Consider the following 17,981-nt stretch of genomic DNA (forward strand, 5'->3'; position numbering starts at 1 on the left):
CTGCAAATCCTCCCGTGGACCGCCTATCATCAGCACATCCTGCCCAATCAGCATCAGAGAAGGCGCTGACAAGAGTAGAGTTTGACTTCCTTATTTGCAATTCTGTAGACAGAGTGCCTTTTACATACCGCAAAATTCTTTTAACAGCACTCCAGTGTGTCGTGGTTGGAGAATGAAGAAATTGACACACCTTATTAACGACAAAGGAAATATCAGGCCGGGTGAGAGTTAAGTATTGAAGTGCCCCAACCACACTTCTATAATTGGTGAAATCATCGTCACCAAGACGATCTCCAGCAGCAAGACGGAGCTTCTCGGTGACAGAGATGGGAGTATCAACCGGTTTACAGTTCCACATATTGGCACGCTTGACCACATCCGTAGCATAACGCTGCTGTGTCAACACCAGACCATTAGAAACACGGTTCACTTCAATGCCAAGGAAAAAATGAAGATCACCGAGATCCTTTAGAGCAAAGTCGGTCTCAAGAGCAGTGACCAACGCCTTTGAAGCAGCCAAGGATGCGCTGGCAACAATGATGTCGTCAACATAGACTAAGACACAGATAGTGACCTGTCCATTCCGATAGAAGAATAGTGATGTGTCCCCTTTTGATGGTGTGAATCCCAGCTGAATGAGTTTGCCACAGAGACGTGCATACCAAGCCCGAGGGGCCTGCTTAAGGCCATACAAGGCCTTATCCAATTTGCAGACAAAATTAGGACACCGTTTGTCTTCATATCCCGGAGGCTGACGCATATAAACCTCTTCTTCCAACACACCATGAAGAAAAGCATTATGAACATCGAGCTGCCGCAACGACCACCCTTTTGAGACTGCAACTGCCAAAACAAGACGAACTGTGGCCACCTTCACTACCGGACTGAAGGTATCCTCATAATCAATACCATATTGCTGTCTGTATCCCTTAGCAACAAGTCGTGCCTTATAGCGATCCACAGAACCATCAGCCTTATGCTTTATCTTGTAGACCCATTTGTAACCGATGACATTTTTGTGCTTGGGGGCAGGAACCAAATGCCAAGTTCAGTTTTTCATCAAGGTGTCATATTCCTTGTCCATGGCCGTGACCCAACGATCATCACGAAGAGCGGCCTTCATAGTTGTCGGTTCGTCAGGTTCAACAATGCTAGTTAGCCCCCAACGGACCGTGCCATCCGTGTACTGCTTGGGCTTTGTAATTCCTCTTCGAAGTCGAGTGCCATGATGATGTGTTGACGGGGGCGCAGGATGCACCACAGGATCTACAGGCACACCGGAACCAGCGACGGGATCCTGAACGCCAGCCTACTCCTGAATCGGCAGCGAGGGGAGCACGGGATCCACTGCAGCACCTGGCGAAGGCGGCGGAGAGCCAGATGCAGCTGGAGTCGATGTAGAGGATCCCGGGCTCGCAGCCGGGAACAAGCCCGACATGTCAGTCGGAGCATCCGGATCGAATGGCGGAGACTCCGAGCCAGATTCTGGAGCAGAACCAGGCGCTGCTGTCTCCAATCCCGAAGAGGATTGCGCCGCCGGTCCCGTACGAGGTACGAACGTATCATCTCCGTGTGCCGCACCAGCGTTGTCGTGACGCGGTACGCCGGACGGCTGCATGAAATAATGCCCAGGACGCGTCGTTTCTTCACCAAATTGCTCCAAATTTTGCCCTGCATCAGCCACAGCACTAGGAACACTAGAAACAGCATTAGTAGGACAATTAATCAGATGGTGATCATGCATATTTGCACTCCCAAATTCAAGTGATGGATCTAGATTCTTAAGAATATCCGGCAAAAGGTCAAGGTCGGCACGGAGACGTGCTCCAGCATTGGAATGAAGCTCAGAGAAAGGATAGATGGTCTCGTCAAAAACCACATCACGTGAAACATAGATACGACCGGTAGATGGCTCAAGACATTTGAAACCTTTGTGAAGATTGCTATATCCGAGGAAGACACAACGTTTTGACTGGAACTGGAGTTTCTTAGTGTTGTATGGCCGGAGATTAGGCCAAACAGCACACCCAAAGGTCCTAAAGAAGGAATAGTCCGGTGAAGATCCAAGGAGTAGATCGTGTGGGGTGTTGTTGTGAATGGTTTTGAGGGAAGACGATTGATGATAAATACTACAGTTAAAAAGGCTTGATCCCAATACCTGAGTGGCATGGACGCATGAGCAAGAAGTGAGAGGCCAACTTCTACAATATAGCGATGCTTGCGTTCTGCAGATCCATTTTGCTGGTGAGCATGAGGTCAGGAAACATGGTGAGCAATGCCTAAGCGCTTGAAGAAGGCATTAAGAGATTGATATTCTCCTCCCTAGTCCGACTGGACTGCAAGGATCTTATGGCTAAACGGGCGCTCAACCATGTTCTGGAAATCACGAAAGCATTGGAAAACCTCAGACTTAAAACGCAGCAAATAGATCCAGGTGAACTTGCTAAAATCATCGATAAAACTGATATAATAAGAATGCCGACCCACCGAAGTTGGTGTAGGTCCCCATACATCAGTAAACACAAGCTCAAAAGGTTTAGAGGAAACACTATTGGACTTTGGATAAGGTAACTGATGGCTCTTGGCCATTTGACAAGCATTGCAAATCACACCACTATTGTTTGACTCACTAGAAAAAGATAACTTATGACGACTAAGAACACTCTTGACGACAGGCGATGAAGCATGACCTAGACGACTATGCCATAAGGAGATGGACGCCTTAGCAACTCCAAGGACTTGTTTATTTGATGAAGGCTGGTTTTGTGGATGATGAGGCTTCAATGGATAGATACCACCCTCACATTCCCCTTCGAGGAGTGTCTTCCTCGTCACCTGTTCCTTAAGAGAAAAATATTTTGGATGAAGTTCAAGAAAGGCATTGTTATCTTTGACTAGACTATGTGCTGAAACAAGATGAATGTTACGAACTAGGGATTGCAAAACACTATGACCAACATGATTAATTGTCATACCTGCCCCATTCGCTGAAAGCACTTGTTCCCCTCCACGATACTTGTCACGGAACGAAAGCTTCTCCAAGTCACCGGTTATGTGATCCGTGGCACCAGAATCAACATACCAGTTGGTGTCGACCCCATAAGGAGCCGTGTTTGCTGAGGAAGCACTCTTCTGCGGGGGCCCGGTGAAGTTCGTGTCGAAGCGCTTGAAGCAGCGAACCACCGTGTGCCCTTCTTTCCCACAGAGTTGACAGAAGATGCCAGCAAGGAAGTTGCGGCCACCACTGCCACCATTGCTGTTGCTGTTGTTGCGGCCGCCATTGCCACGACCACCACCACCACGACGGAAGCCGCCGCGGCCACCATCATTGCAGCCACGCTGCTGCTGGTTGGAGGCGCCAGAGCCACCCCGACGGCCACCCTTGGTGGCCACATTAGCAGAGGATTGGGAGCTGCCACCATGGATCTCCTTGCACTGCTCAAAAGCTAAGAGCTGCGCATACAGCTCGTTGACGGAGATTGGCTCGACACGAGAGGCCACAACGGAGATGATAGATTCGAACTCCTCACCGAGGCCGGTGATGATGAAGGTGACGAGCTCTTCGTCTTCAAGCTTGCGACCTGCCGAGGCCATATCATCGGCAAGTCCTTTCATCTTGACAAAAAATTCAGCCACCGACGACGCGCCCTTGGTCGCCGTGGCTAGGGCCATACGCGTAGACATAATACGCGCCCTTGACTGAGAGGCGTGCAGCTCCTGGATGGCAGCCCACAACTCCTTGGCGGTGGATGCAGTGGCGACTTGACCAAAAATCTCCTTCGTGAGGGAGGAGAACAGGTAGCTAAGCACGATCTGATCTTCCGCAACCCACTTCTCGTACGCCGGGTTGGGCTGCGGATCAATCTTCTTGCCGTCGGCCGTAGTGCCAGACGTAGCATCAAGCAATGCCGGTGGTAGTTCGGCGGTGCTCAGGATGTACCCACCGAGGCGAGCCCCCTTGAGCGCCGAAGACATGGTGGCGTGCCACATGTTGTAGTTCCCGCGAGTAAGCTTCTCGGAGACAACAGGAAGAAGCCCGAAGGCAAGGGGTGCGGCGGCGGAGGCAGAAGTTTCCCCCATGGATGCGAGGAGGAGCACACGCGTGTGAAAGCGTAGATTGAATCAGATATTCCGTGAGGAGGAGGAGGCGTGATACCATGTAAAAATATATGCAGGAAGAGATCCCTCCTAAGGGTCCTCGGTGTTTCATTATATAGGAGTACAAGAGTACAACACAATTACAATAGGGAGTTGTTATGGTAAACAACTCCAACTATAAACATGGAATAGCCACGGGATAGGATCCACGTGATCAACTATTCCTAAATATACCAACTCCTAAATATAGCATATTCTAACAGCCCTATCAGTATGATTGTTACGCACAGGGAAAAACAATTATCTTGTTGAGTCAAATTTTACGCAAATGGAAAAAAGCTACACACAACTGTTTATAAACCGTAAACCTAATCCATCCTGCCTCCCTCCTATTCAATGCACGCTCATCTACTTAGTCCAACATTTCCCTTCAAAACCAGCCCCATCCAACACGGCCACCCTCATTGACCACCACAACCCCGTCCCCATTCAACGACCACTTCATACAAAACATTTTAGGAGTTACGCCCTATGATTAACAGAGGTGGACATTTTTTTGGCACCGCCTTTAAAAATGACGAGACAGACTCTCGGTAAATGCCCATCTCTATTTATCATTTACTAGGTACCGGCCCATCTCTATTTGTCACTGTTCCACCATCAGACTTGCACCACCATATTGGCGGCCTCCTCGAGTCCCAGGTTGGAACGGACATCATGTTCCTGGTCAGCAAGGAGACCTTCGCCACGCACTGGCTCGTGCTCGCCACTCGGTCACCAGTGTTCATGGCGCAGCTCTTCGGCCAGATGAAGGCGAAGACCACGAGTCACGTAGGGATCGATGACATCGAGCTGAGAGTGTTAAGGGCAAAGCTGCACATCGTCTACACGGACTTGCTGCTGGACATGGACAGCGGCGGCGACGCGCCAGTGGTGGCTCAGCATCTGGTTGTGGCGGCTGATAAGTACGGCATGGAGAGGCTGAAGCTCATCTGTGAGGATTTTGTGACTACATTAACACTGGCATGTCAGCGACTACACTGGAGCTTGCGGAGCAGTATGGCTTCAGAGAGCTGAAAGAGGCATGCTTCAAGTTTCTCAAGCCTCCCAGCAATCTAAAGGCGATCATTGATAGTGACGAGTTTCAGCGTCTGACAACCAGGTGCCCCTCCCTTCTCAGCGAGCTGCTCGCCAACGTGGCACCTAAGGATGAAAACGGAACGGAAATATCCCGAACCGAACCGCATCGTTTTCTATATTTAATCCGATCGAATCCGCATTTTCTTGTCCGACTTTACCGTTTTCGCTTTCGCATTTGAGATGTTTCGTATTTCGAATGTAAAAGTAGAAAACGGTTTACACATTTTTCGACCGTTTTCTACTTTTCTACTTTTAATTTGAAATATTCCGAATTCAAAATTCGGTTTAAACCGAATTTGGCCAACTGCACAGGTCATACAACCCAATTACAGGCTGCTCACCATGCAACTGTGTTCTTTCTACCGGTGGTTAGCTGCCCTCTCTTATAGACGGCACCCAGCCTCATCTCTCTTATTATGTATTTGGTCGTGCACTTGTTTAATGATATGCACTTGAACTAGATCATGCACTTGTTAGTTGTGAACTTGTTATGTATTTGGTCGTGCACTTGTTTAATGCTATGCACTGTGGGTCGGTATTTCATATTGAATTTTCGCATACCGACCGTGTTCGACATAATTCCGCTCGAATTGGTTCGTTTTCGAAATTCTAGATATTTCGTAAGTTCGTGTTCGTTTTCGTGTCCGGCTTGTCCGCTTTCGCTTTCGCTTTCGTATTTCAAATGTAAAAGTAGAAAACGGTTGAGGAGTTTTTCGACCGAGTTCGACCGTTTTCATCCTTAGTGGCACCCTGACGCTCGAATCTGAGACACAAAAATTGATAAGCAATATCAGTATCTCTCTATGATTGTATCCTTTTTCATAGATAACGGAAACAAAGTTTAGAGAGAATGAGACCAATTATTACAACCTTGTAAAATACTTCCACTAGTACAGAAAATGTTTTGACTGGCGGTGAAAAACTGCTATGTACTGGCGTTTTGATTAACCGTAAGTGTAAAAGGCCAGTGAAAATCAGCGAACAACACTTAAAAACCAACTCACACACCAACTCACACGGTTTTCCAGACGTGTGGTTGCTAGAAATCAAACGTGCGACATTATGCCTCCTCCCCTAGGCACAGCACCTTATAGCCTCTTGTGACAAAAAGGCATAAATGTTCCCCACGTATTCACTCTACCAGAAAGTTTCAACTAGAAAGTTTTAGATCTCATCAAGATCTACTACTTTGGTTTTGGTCACTTTTCCATCATCTGAACTGATTTGAACTTTTTTAAAAAAATATGAATGTCAAAAATAATTAATCTTATCAAACATAATTTCCGGGTGCTACACGATTTTAAATGAAAACGTATTGAACTAAAAAGTTTTAGATGTTTTCAAGTAGCACAACTTTTATTCAGATCATTTATCCATCCGAGATTATTTGAAAAGTTCAAAATTTGATTTCAAATTATTTGTATTGACAGTAGCTTAAGAAAACTGCTAGTGTAAATACACCTTTACTGGCGGTTTTCTTAAGGCTACTCCTAGTAGAAATAATATATTTACACAGACACTTCTCTTATAGACACCGTAAGTAGAAATCGGATTTACAGTGGTGTAGATTTACTGCAGCGACAGTGTAGTGGTATTGTAGTGGTCTCTCCTTCCCAACCAAAAACCAAGAGATGTCTGCCTCTGGACTACTCCGTCTCTCTCTCTCTCTCTCTCTCTCTCTCTCTCTCTCTCGATCCGTAGACTCAGCTCTCCTTTAGGTTAAGTGTGTCTAGTGTCAAGTGATTCATAGACATGCATAATCAGGGTGGGTTAAACTAGGCGGTTCTACCACAACTAGTTTCAGAGACTATGTTTGAGATTTGAGGTCATTGTTTCCATCCTTCGAAGCACACATTTTTTTCATCACTATAGCATTGTAAGTTAATGGCAGTGAGTGTTAAATAAAAAACAGGTAAATTGCTACCACTTGTCCATTGCCGGTTCCAAAAACCCGTCCAAACTGGCTGTGATTTGTGATTTTTAGTAATCTTTAAATGCATACCAAGGCCCTCGTCTTAGTCATTCGGTAATTTGGTAAGACAGTATGCCATCTGTGACCACAATCACCCAAAGCAGGTACAAATAGAAATATTAAATTTATCGGAATAAATGTATACATACATACAAGAAAGACTAGGAGTCCATATTTGATTACTCCATAGAGCAATAATAACAAGTCAGGTTTCAATTCCTGCTATTTCCTGGTATAAGCTCTAAGCTCACATCAATCCCTACAGGCACTAAAAGTAACACAGGATGACTATCAAGCTGTAAATTAAAATCCTCCTTTTCAGCTGCTCTTACATTAGTTGTAGTAACTCCTTCTAACTGTCAGTACAAATAAATCTTCCTTTTAAATCAAAAGTTTTAATAACAGTACACCCCGCGTTCAAGGTTGCAAATGAATCGGTACTCTGTCAAAACCGAAACAATGCGTTTCACATGCCATGATCCTATATAAATATATGCATCCCCGGCCTACCATCCAAGCTAGCTATAGCTCTCCCATTTCAACTGATTGAATATCGGGAAAAAAAGATCAACTGATCGAGAGCTACAGACTAACTTTGCAACCATGGGTTGCAACAACATCGCCGTTGCAGCTACATGTCTCCTAGTACTGTCGTTCGTTTTGACATCAGGTAACAAGCGACTCCTCCTTTAGTCATCGTTTTCTACCTCCAACTTTTGACCTCAGCAAAAACAAATCTCTTTTTGATTGAGCAGACATACAAGGTTTAAAATGGCCGCCGTGCTACCGGTTTGTGCGCAGCCGGATTGGCTCATGCGGCGGCGGCGATCAAACGGATTGCAAAGCTCGGTGCAAACTTGAGGGCTACCCGAGTGGAATCTGCGACGCCAACGACATCTGTTATTGCCTTCAGAATGACTGCTCTTCGGATGGTAAACTGAATGGTGGCCAGAGAGGGTCGCCTGTGCCAGCACCGGAGTCTTGAGGTGCATGAGCAAGAACATAGAGTTACAAACATATATGTACCACCATGAAAGAATTTAATGTGCGGTTGTGTTTTTTTGGTAATATAAATCGTGGTGTTGAATCTGTGTGGCAATTAATCTGATAAGAAAAAATAAAGGTATTTTCCCTATTGTGAACTTCTATCACTGTGGGTGACAAATTAAATCTATGAAACGCGAATTTCCCCGTGGGTGACAAACTTTTGTGTTGTTTTTTAGCTATATTGATAGGGAAATTGATGATTAACATGTCGGATTATATAATCATGACAGGGCAATGTAAAAACCCACAGGATTCAATTTTTTGTCATGTAGGAGAATAAACACAGAAGGAAATTTGTTTGCCCCGTTGATTCAACAAGAATTCACATGGAAAAGAATAATTACCCTATCATTATGATTGTTACGCTCAGGGAAAAACAATTATCTTGTTGAGTCAAATTTTACACAAACAGAAAAAAGGGTACACACAACACTGTTTCATGTTGGCGAATGGATTTTGCATGCTGCCTTCTTGGTGAACAGAAAATGTGCTAAAAAATGAAAAGAAAATAAACCGTAAACCGAATCCATCCTGCCTAACTCCTAGTCAATGCACGGTCATTTGCTTAGTTCCACATTTCCATTCGAAGCTAGCACCATCCAACACCGCCACCCTCATTGACCACCACAACCCCCTCCCCATTCGATGACCACAGCATAAAAAAGACGTTAGGAGTTACGCCCTATGATTAACAGAGGTGGACATTGTTTTTGCACTGCCTTTAAAAACGACGAGACAGACTCTAGGTAAATGCCCATCTCTATTTATCATTTACAAGGTAAGTGTCCATCTCTATTTGTCACCATGCCACTATCAGACTTGCACCAGCATATTGGCGGCCTCCTCGAGTCCCAGGTCGTAACGGACGTCACGTTCCAGGTCGGCGAGAGGAGACCTTCGGCGCGCACTGGCTCGTGCTCGCCGCTCGGTCACCGGTGTTCATGGCGCAGCTCTTCGGCCAGATGAAGGAGAATACCACGAGGCATGTACGGATCGATGACATCGAGCCGAGAGTCTTCAGGGCCATGCTGCACTTCGTCTACACGGACTCGCTGCCAGACATGGACAGGGGCAGCAACGTGCCGGTCGTGGCTCAGCATGTGGTTGTGGCGGCGGATAAGTACAGCATGGACCGTCTTTGCAACTACATTAACACAGGCACGACAGCAACTACGTTGGTGCTTGCGGAGCAGCATGGCTTCAGAGGGCTTAAAGAGGCGTGCTTCAAGTTTCTCAAGTCTCCGGGCAACCTGAAGGCGATCATGGATAGTGTTGAGTTTCAGCATCTGACAACCAGTTGCGCGCTCCTCCCTTCTCAGCGAGCTGCTCGCCAACGTGGCACCTTGACGCTACAATTGGAGACCGAAAAGTGTGTCAATTTCTCCATGCTCCTACAACGTTGTACTAAGTTAACTATTCACTGGGCAGCAGTCAAATGAATCTTAAGGTACCTAAAGCAATGTACCAAGTTTGGGTCGAAGATACATAAATCAATATCCACATTGGTCAGTGCCTTCTCAGATGCAGATTGGTCAGGAAGCATAGATGATAGGAGATCTACTCTGAATTTGTAGTGTTTCTAGCACTACTACAGATTTAGACATCACTGCCGGCCTCATCATTGTCGGATTCATGAGAACCAGCAGTGATGTACGCTTCCGAGCTTGAAAACGAGAAAATGATTGGGGCTGGGCTAAAACCAACACTGAAGGACCACATCACTGCCGGTTGTTAATACAAACCGGCAGTAATGTCTATTTAATGTCAGTTGAATTACCTAACTGGCACTGATCCATACTCCCGGACCCAAAAATTTTATCAATCACAGTTAACTCCGCACGCCTCCCAACACCACGCCTCCACGCCACAGTACCACGGCAGACTATCTCCTCCTCCCCACGCCTCCACACCACGGCAGACTATCTCCTCCTCCCCACGCCTCCACACCACTCCTCCTCCCCACACCTCCACACCACGGCAGACTATCTCCTCCCCACGCCTCCTAACCATGGCAAACTATCTCCTCCTCCCCACGCCTCCTCAGCACGGCAACCCGAGCGGCTCGGCGGTCGGCACGGGTCCACACCGGCACGGGCACGAGGCCACTGGGCACTGTCGGGCGGGGACCAACGCGAGAGCGGCTGCGCGGCTCATCGCGTGGATCCACCCCAGCGTAGGCATGACGCCACCGCGGGCGCGGTCGTGCGTGACTAGTGCGAACGCAGCCGCTCCGCTCATCGCGAATCCACCCCGATGCCGGCACTACTCACGGTGTTTTCTCTTTTCTCGCTCTTCTCTCCTCGGCAATCTCACTTTCTGGTGCTTTCTCCTCTCTCTCACACATTGTGTCTCCTCAGATCTGTCGTCATAGGGGCGGTGACTGGAAGCGCGGCCTCAGATCTGGCGTTGGAGTGACTTGGCCTGCCTGGCGGCATCCCCAATCTCCCCCTCCTAGCCTCCCCTCCCCTCCCTCTATGTTGTGTGAATCAATTTTTAGATGAGTTATTTTGTTTGTGTTGAACCCTACTCCTTTATCTACGATGTACGAATCGATTTGTGGATGGGTTGATTTGTGATGTGTTGAACCCTTCTCCTTCGTCTGCGATGCACAAATCGATTTGTGGATGAGTTTTTCTGATGTGTTGAATCCGTCCTTTGTCTGTGATGTATGAATTTTTTTCTTGGATGAAATGCTTGATGTAGTGGCGGTGGTAGCCAGCGAGCATGGTTACGGCAGTGGTGGTAACGAGCATGTTCCAGCCAGCATGCTTGTTGGATTGCTTTTTTTGTTTTTCTAAACCTATCACTACCGGGTGAAGTACCGGCAGCAGTAGCCATCGAGCATCACTGCCGATATGCCACTGCTGGTTCAAAATCCGGCAGTGATGTCAAAAACTGGGGTATTGCAAGATCAAATCTTGTATTGTGCAAGGAAATAGGGTACTGTGTCACACTCTAGTACTGAGTGAGAATACAAGGCTCTAGCTAATGCTACAACAGAGGTAATGTGGATACAAACTCTTCTCAAAGAATTGCATATAGTAGTCCAAGGCTTGCTAAGTTATGGTGTGACAACCTCGGTGCAAAATATTTGACAAACAATCCAGTATTTCATGCTAGAACTAAGAATATAGAAGTTGACTATCATTTTGTGAGAGAACGAGTATTTCAAAAGTTAATGGAAATAGGTTTTGTACCTTTAGGTGATCAAGTAGCAGATGGATTTACAAAACCACTGTCAGTTCAACTCCTGGAGAATTTAAGTACAATCTGAACATAGCGGTTTTGATTGAGGGGGGCTGTTAGATGATGTGTATATGCATGTAATGTGTGAGCGTGTCTAAAGCAAAGAAGTTGCGCAATCATATGGTAAGAGAGATTACGGGAGTTGCTGTAATTAGGATATTATCGGGCATGGATAAATGCATGTTATGCATGTGTAACAACCATATCCTGGTGATTGACGCCTTCCATATGTAAGCTAAGGACAGGGTTGTTCCTATCCCCACAGTCAACATGCATCTACCCACCCTAACCCAAGATAGGGGTGTGGTGGTTCTCTCTGATAGCACCTCTGATATTTCTTACACCACGATCTTATATAAATATATGCATCCCTGGTTTACCATCAAAGCTAGCCACAGCACTCCCAGATCAATTGATTGAATGTCGTGGAAAAAAGATCAACTGATCATAATTGATCGAGAGCCACAAACTACTTTACAGCCATGGCTTGCAAGAAGATTGCCGCTGCAGCTACATGTGTCCTAGTACTGTCGTTCAATTTGCTATCAGGTAACCAACGACTCCTCGTCTAGTCGTCTTCTTCTGCCTCCGGCTTGTGATGTCAGTAAAAATAAATCTCTTTTTGGTTGAGCAGATGTAGAAGGTGTAAAATGGCCGCCGCATGACTCGTTTGTGCGCAGCCGGATTGGCTCATGTGGTGGCGGAGATCGCCGAGATTGCAAAGGTCGGTGCCAACTTGAGGGCTACTCAGGTGGAATTTGTGACGCCAAAGACATCTGCTATTGCATTCAGACTTAGCTCTTCGGATGCTAAACTGAAAGACGATCGCATGTGCCAGCTCCCGAGTCTACCGGTGCATAAGCATGAACATAGAGTAGCAAACATATACGTACCACAATGAAAGAATTTAATGCACGATTATGGCTTCTGAGTAATACTAGCAAATGTATCCGTGCATTCCACAGAACCGAATACTTATAGTAATCGAACTCTATCATCGCTAGAGCCAAGTTATTGTGACTATAGACACACAAATCATTAGTCTGGGTCACATACGAAATGCGGAGAGCAGGACCCAACATGTCCTGAAATCGGACTACATATCGATAATCGCTAGATGCGAGTTATTCTAACTCATATGAACACCGGTTATGAGTCCATGTCACATTTAAGATACGAAGGTCGTAACCGAATATGCTGTATTGATCATCGCTGGACACGAGTTCTTCTAACTTGTATGAGCAGAGAGGTTATAATTCCGGAACACATATGAGATACAGGAGCACTGCAGTTTAGGAAGCAAAAAATTACTTCAATAAGACAAAATAATGGTGGTGTTGAATTTGTGTGGCAATTACTTTGATAAGACAAAATGAAAATATTTTGCCGATTGCGAGATACTATCACTGTGGGTGCCAAATTACAATCATGAAACGTGAATTGCCCTGTGAGTAACAATTTTTTGTGTTGTTTTTAGCAATACTGATAGGAAAATTCATGATAAACTTGTCAAATTTTATAATCCTGACAGGACAATACAAAAGTCACATGAAAATTCAATTATTTTCCTGTACGTGAATAAACACTCATGGAAACTTATTTGCCCCATTGGTTCTACAAGAATGCACCTGGAAAATAGTAATTACCCTATCAGTATGATTGTTACGCACAGGGAAAAATAATTATCTTCTTGATTCAAATATATTACCCAGATAAAAAAAAGGGTACACATGTCACAACTGTTTCGCTTTTCTTTGCCGCCTTTGGTTCCACACCTCCTAGCACTTTGGATGTGCCTGGCCGTGTGCTGTCCGGCTAGGGGTGGAGGGTTAAGTCGGAAAGCTCATTTTGTTGCCAACAGTTGAAGAAAGACAAAAAAAAATTGCTTCTACACATTCAAGACTTTGGATGTACCTGGCCGTGTCCTGTCCGCCATTTGGAATAATGAATGATTCAGCAAATATTTTGTAAGATAATATGAAACTCTTGGAGATGTGCTTAGCATGTGTTACATGCCATGTCAAGGTTGACTTTCTGTAAAAAGAACACTCAAGACAGGCAGTAGCAAGGCAAAAACGGCAAGAGAGACCTAACAAGGCATCGTATGAATCCTATTGTCGTCTTCTCAACGCCCACGTATCATGATCCGACCCGGACTCCAAAGTCGTAATGCTGTAATGCGTCGTATTTTTCCTCATATATATATATATATATATATATATATATATATATATATAGAACTACTATCCTATAGCTGGCTGCAGAATAACTTATTCTGTAGCCACTTTGAGTTACGATAATTACTATGTTAATTTACGAGATTTACAGTAACTCCTTACTAAGTGGTTTACTATAACGTTATGGTAAATATTCCCATGTGTTATAGTAACCCAACTATCGTAAATATGTATTGACATTATGGTAAATTAGTATATAAAATTATGGTAAATAGAGGTGGCTACAGAATAACTTATTTTGTAGCCGGCTGCTGAATAGCCTCTCCCTATATATAGAACTACTATATATATATATTACGTCAATTGTACAAGAATATGAACAATCGCATGCAAGGCGTGCAGATAAACAATCTCCTGAGTCCTGATCCATCTACTCATCTAATGAGGGTGCGCAAGGAACAAACTGCCGTGTTCTTCGCACCACCAATCCAGGGAAAGATCTACTCCTGAGTCCTGATCCATATATGTCCAGATCAGTCGCCTGCACTGTCGGCGGTGCAGGCAAGAAGGCGATGAACGCGTCGACCATCGTCGTCGCCGATGCCGTGGAGGGGTGGCACGTCCTCACGATCCATGGCTACTCTCGGCAAAAAGGACTCAGCGACGGCGATTACTTCAAATCTGGCCTGTTCAATGTCGGCGACCGTACCTGGTATATCGCGTACTACCCCAAAGGTTACGGAGTTCCCAACGCCGACTGGATATCCCTGCATCTTGTACTGGCCGAGACAACCAATACGCTAGTCAAGATACATCTCAGGTTCAGCTTACTCGACCATACTGTCATCGCACATCATGACAGGGGACTTGGTATTCACAAGTTGCAGTTTCGCGGGATTTAATCAGTTCATTGAGAGGAAGGTCTTGGAGGAGTCTCCATACCTAAGAGATGATTGCTTCAGAGTCAGATGTGATATCACAGTCAACAGTCATGGCAACACACATGCTGGGCATCTCATCACCGTGCCACCGTCAGACATGCACTGTCATATCGGTGGTCTACTGTCATCACAAGAAGGGGTTGATGTCACGTTTGAGGTTGACGGGGAGACCTTCAGTGCACATAGGCTCGTGCTCGCGGCACGGTCTCGGTGTTCAAGGCGGAGCTTTTTGGTCCAATGAAGGATAACAGCATGAGCCACATACAGATCGATGACATGGAGGCGAGCGTGTTCAAGGCTATGCTCCACTTCATATACAACGACACCCTTCATGAGATAGACAGGGATGATATGACGGTGATGGCACAACATTTGCTTGTTGCAGCTGACTGGTATAGGTTGGAGAGGCTAAAGCTAATCTGCGAGGACAAGCTTTGGCACAACATCAACACAAGTACATTGGCGACGACACTGGCACTTGCTGAGCAGCAGGGTTGTCAAGGACTCAAGGAGGCATGTTTTGAGTTTCTGAAGACGACTACAAATCTGAAAGCAATCCTGGAGAGTGATGGCTTCCAACATCTAAAGAGCTGCTTCCCCTCTTTCCCGATGGAGCTGTTTGCACAACTTTTTCCTAGCCTATTTATTGAGACTTAGCATAGTAATATTATTTGCGGACCCTCCTTTAAATTTTGTCTCATTAAGGCTCTGTTTTACATGGCTCTCAGGCTCCTTGTTATAATATGCAAAGGAGACAGAGCTGGTATATATAGCCCAAAATAGTGGCTTCACCAGTCATAGTCCATTTTAACAATAGAGATACAAAAGTGCCAGGGCCGACCAAAGCTCTATCAAACAGGGCCTAAAGATTGGTAAACTTTGGTGTGTAATGCTTTTGGTTTTTCAGTAGAAAATATTTTGTTGTTGTTCAAATTTTCTTGGCGTGCTCTTGTGTAGCCATGCTCCCTAACTAGAGGCGTCCTTCACCAGTTTTCTTCTTGTTCTATCTGATCTATTTTGTTGATATTAGCATGATATATTTTAAAAAATGAGTTCTGATAAAATGATATCTACGATGAGGTGATGTCAGCACGTATGTCTGTTCGTAGCACTGGTAAAAAAATGCTTTTACTGGCGGTACTTTTTATATTTCTACTAGCGCTTTTAGCAACCACCAGTGTGGAAGGCAAAAATATACAGTGGCAGTTTTCTTAAGAAAGCTGCCAAAGTAAACGATTTTCATTGGCGATTTTCTTAAGGATGCTCCAGAGTAAATGATTTTTTTAGAAATTACAAATCATGTTTAAAAAATTAGCAAAAAAATATTAATCTAGGGAGGCCCCCCACACGGTTTTCATAGTTTTCGCGACAAATAAACGCAGTTTCCAGGAGTCAAATTCACAACCGCAGAACTCGTGTGTTACTCCCGATACCACTGCAACCCAGGCAAAAACATTCCCCTCACATCCACTCTACCACATTCTGAAATTGAGATTTGTGGCCTTAAACCAATTCAAATGAAAAACATTTCAACTCGAAAGTTTTAGATATCAACGAGATCTACAACTTAAAGTTTGATCATTTTTCCATCGAGGTCATTTGAGAAATAAAAAAATTATGAATTTTCAAAATCATTAATCTTAAAATATCATTTGTGGACCATAAATCGGTTCAAATGGAAAAGTACTCAACTACAAAATTGTGGACCTTTTCAAGTACTATAACTTTCATTTAGTCAGTTTCTCCAGATGAGATCATTTGAAAAATTCAAAAAAAAATCAAATTATTTGCTGTGCCACAAGGTTAAGAAAACCTCTAGTGTAAATGCATATTTACCAGCGGTTTTCATAAGTCTACCACTAGTAGATATCATGTATTTACACTCTCGGTTCCCTTAAGCATACCGCTAGTACAAATCGGACTTATAGTGGTGGTAGGTTAAGAGAACCGCCTATGTAAATACATTATTTCTCCTTGTGGTAGACATAAGAAAACCACCAGAAAGATAATTTTACACTAGCAATTCATAGCCATGGCCTCACAGTTTTATTTCTACTAGTGCCAATCATTATGAGCCACCAAGAATCACAAGCCTAGAAGAGGACAAAATTTGGCTCTAAAAATTGTAAAACAACAAGCCTTAGTTTGCCTAAAAAACTATTTCACCCACTCACACATTTCTCATTATAATGGCATGTTTGTAAATAATTAATGGAGGTAGGTGACGAGATCCTAACATACAGGTATGTTAAGCCTCGGGTCCAGTGGTTCCCGAACGAAAAAGATCCACCAACTGACCCCTTCAGGATCGCTGTTGACGGTAGTTATCATAAATATGTAACTGTCAATTAAACATGCAAAAGGGTATAAATGAATCACCAAAGTAGCCTTAGGGGTTTAAACTAACAAACTCCACGAGTTTTGGTGAATCTGTGTTTCCAGTAGGGTTTAATCAGAAAACTACCAAGGGGACCTAATCGTTAAAGGAAAATACGGAATTCCACATGGGAAGACTCTAGAAGGGTCCAGAAGCCATGTCACCAAAGCGGGGGACCAGAGACTGACATGTGGGGCCGGCCAGCCCCACCTACAGGCCGGCTGGCACCTGTGGTCCCACCTGTCAGCCAGCTTTGAAGGTTGGTTTCCCATCGCCTTTGAGGACGCATCTAGGCTGTTGCTTAAGTCGGTTTGATCCAAGGGCTCACGTTGCACCCGCAGGGCTATATAATCCAGCCTGCACCCCCTAGGAGGCATTGTTCATTTGATCCTGAGAGCTGAGAAGCCAAAAAGCCTAATTCCATATGTCCACCAGGATCAGTGCATAGCAATCAAGAGAAGTTTTGTCCTCCATAGGATCTTGTCTAGTTCTAGAAGTAGAGAGATAGTGTGAGGGAAGAGTTCTGGTGGAGTCCCGGCTTGTCGGTGCTCTCTCTACGGCTTGTATCTGGCACAATCAAGTTCTTCTTGAGCTTGCTTCTGAGATTTCTTTGGTAATCGACCTCTAATTCAAGTAAGCATCTTGTTCACATCATTCTTCTGGTTTACAACTCTCTTTTGAGTACTTTAATCTTTGTAGCACCTGGGTTAGAGTAGTATTCGTAGTGTAAGCGTGGTGCTTAGACTCGGTTACTCGTGAATGTATCCTACTTTTCTAGATCAGTGGTAGCTCGCGAGGGTGACTTTTATAGCCTTGATTGTGAGTTTGGGATAAGTTAGATTTTTTTATTCTCACACACATTTCCTCGAGTTTGATATAAAACTAGGTGAAAGATCTAGTTTGGTTTTGGTGAATTGATGAAACCCTAAGTGCTAACCTAGTTTATCAAAGTGATTATGAGATAGGTAGCACTACTCCAAGTA

General features: G+C 44.8%; 1 protein-coding gene, 1 non-coding gene and 1 pseudogene across 2 annotated transcripts; 2 read left to right on the forward strand and 1 right to left on the reverse strand.

The window, feature by feature from the left end:
- Nucleotides 1–3,437: 3,437 nt before the first annotated feature.
- LOC136490477 (small nucleolar RNA Z247) lies at nucleotides 3,438–3,576 on the reverse strand. The gene has a single exon (XR_010767756.1). It is a non-coding gene; the product is annotated as a small nucleolar RNA Z247 (small nucleolar RNA).
- A 1,119-nt stretch (nucleotides 3,577–4,695) lies between these two features.
- Nucleotides 4,696–5,175, forward strand: LOC136489409 (BTB/POZ and MATH domain-containing protein 1-like). The gene has a single exon (XM_066486054.1). It carries the CDS (start codon nucleotides 4,696–4,698, stop codon nucleotides 5,173–5,175), a length of 480 nt encoding a protein of 159 aa, XP_066342151.1.
- A 4,023-nt stretch (nucleotides 5,176–9,198) lies between these two features.
- LOC136489410 (BTB/POZ and MATH domain-containing protein 1-like) lies at nucleotides 9,199–15,278 on the forward strand (annotated as a pseudogene).
- Nucleotides 15,279–17,981: the final 2,703 nt, after the last annotated feature.

Source organism: Miscanthus floridulus, chromosome 10 (genome assembly GCF_019320115.1).
Source record: "Miscanthus floridulus cultivar M001 chromosome 10, ASM1932011v1, whole genome shotgun sequence".
NCBI classification, from domain to species: domain Eukaryota; kingdom Viridiplantae; phylum Streptophyta; class Magnoliopsida; order Poales; family Poaceae; genus Miscanthus; species Miscanthus floridulus.

Coding starts and splice junctions, on each gene's coding strand:
- LOC136489409 (XM_066486054.1), top strand. CDS start 4,696: ATGCCCATCTCTATTTATCATTTACTAGGTACCGGCCCATCTCTATTT.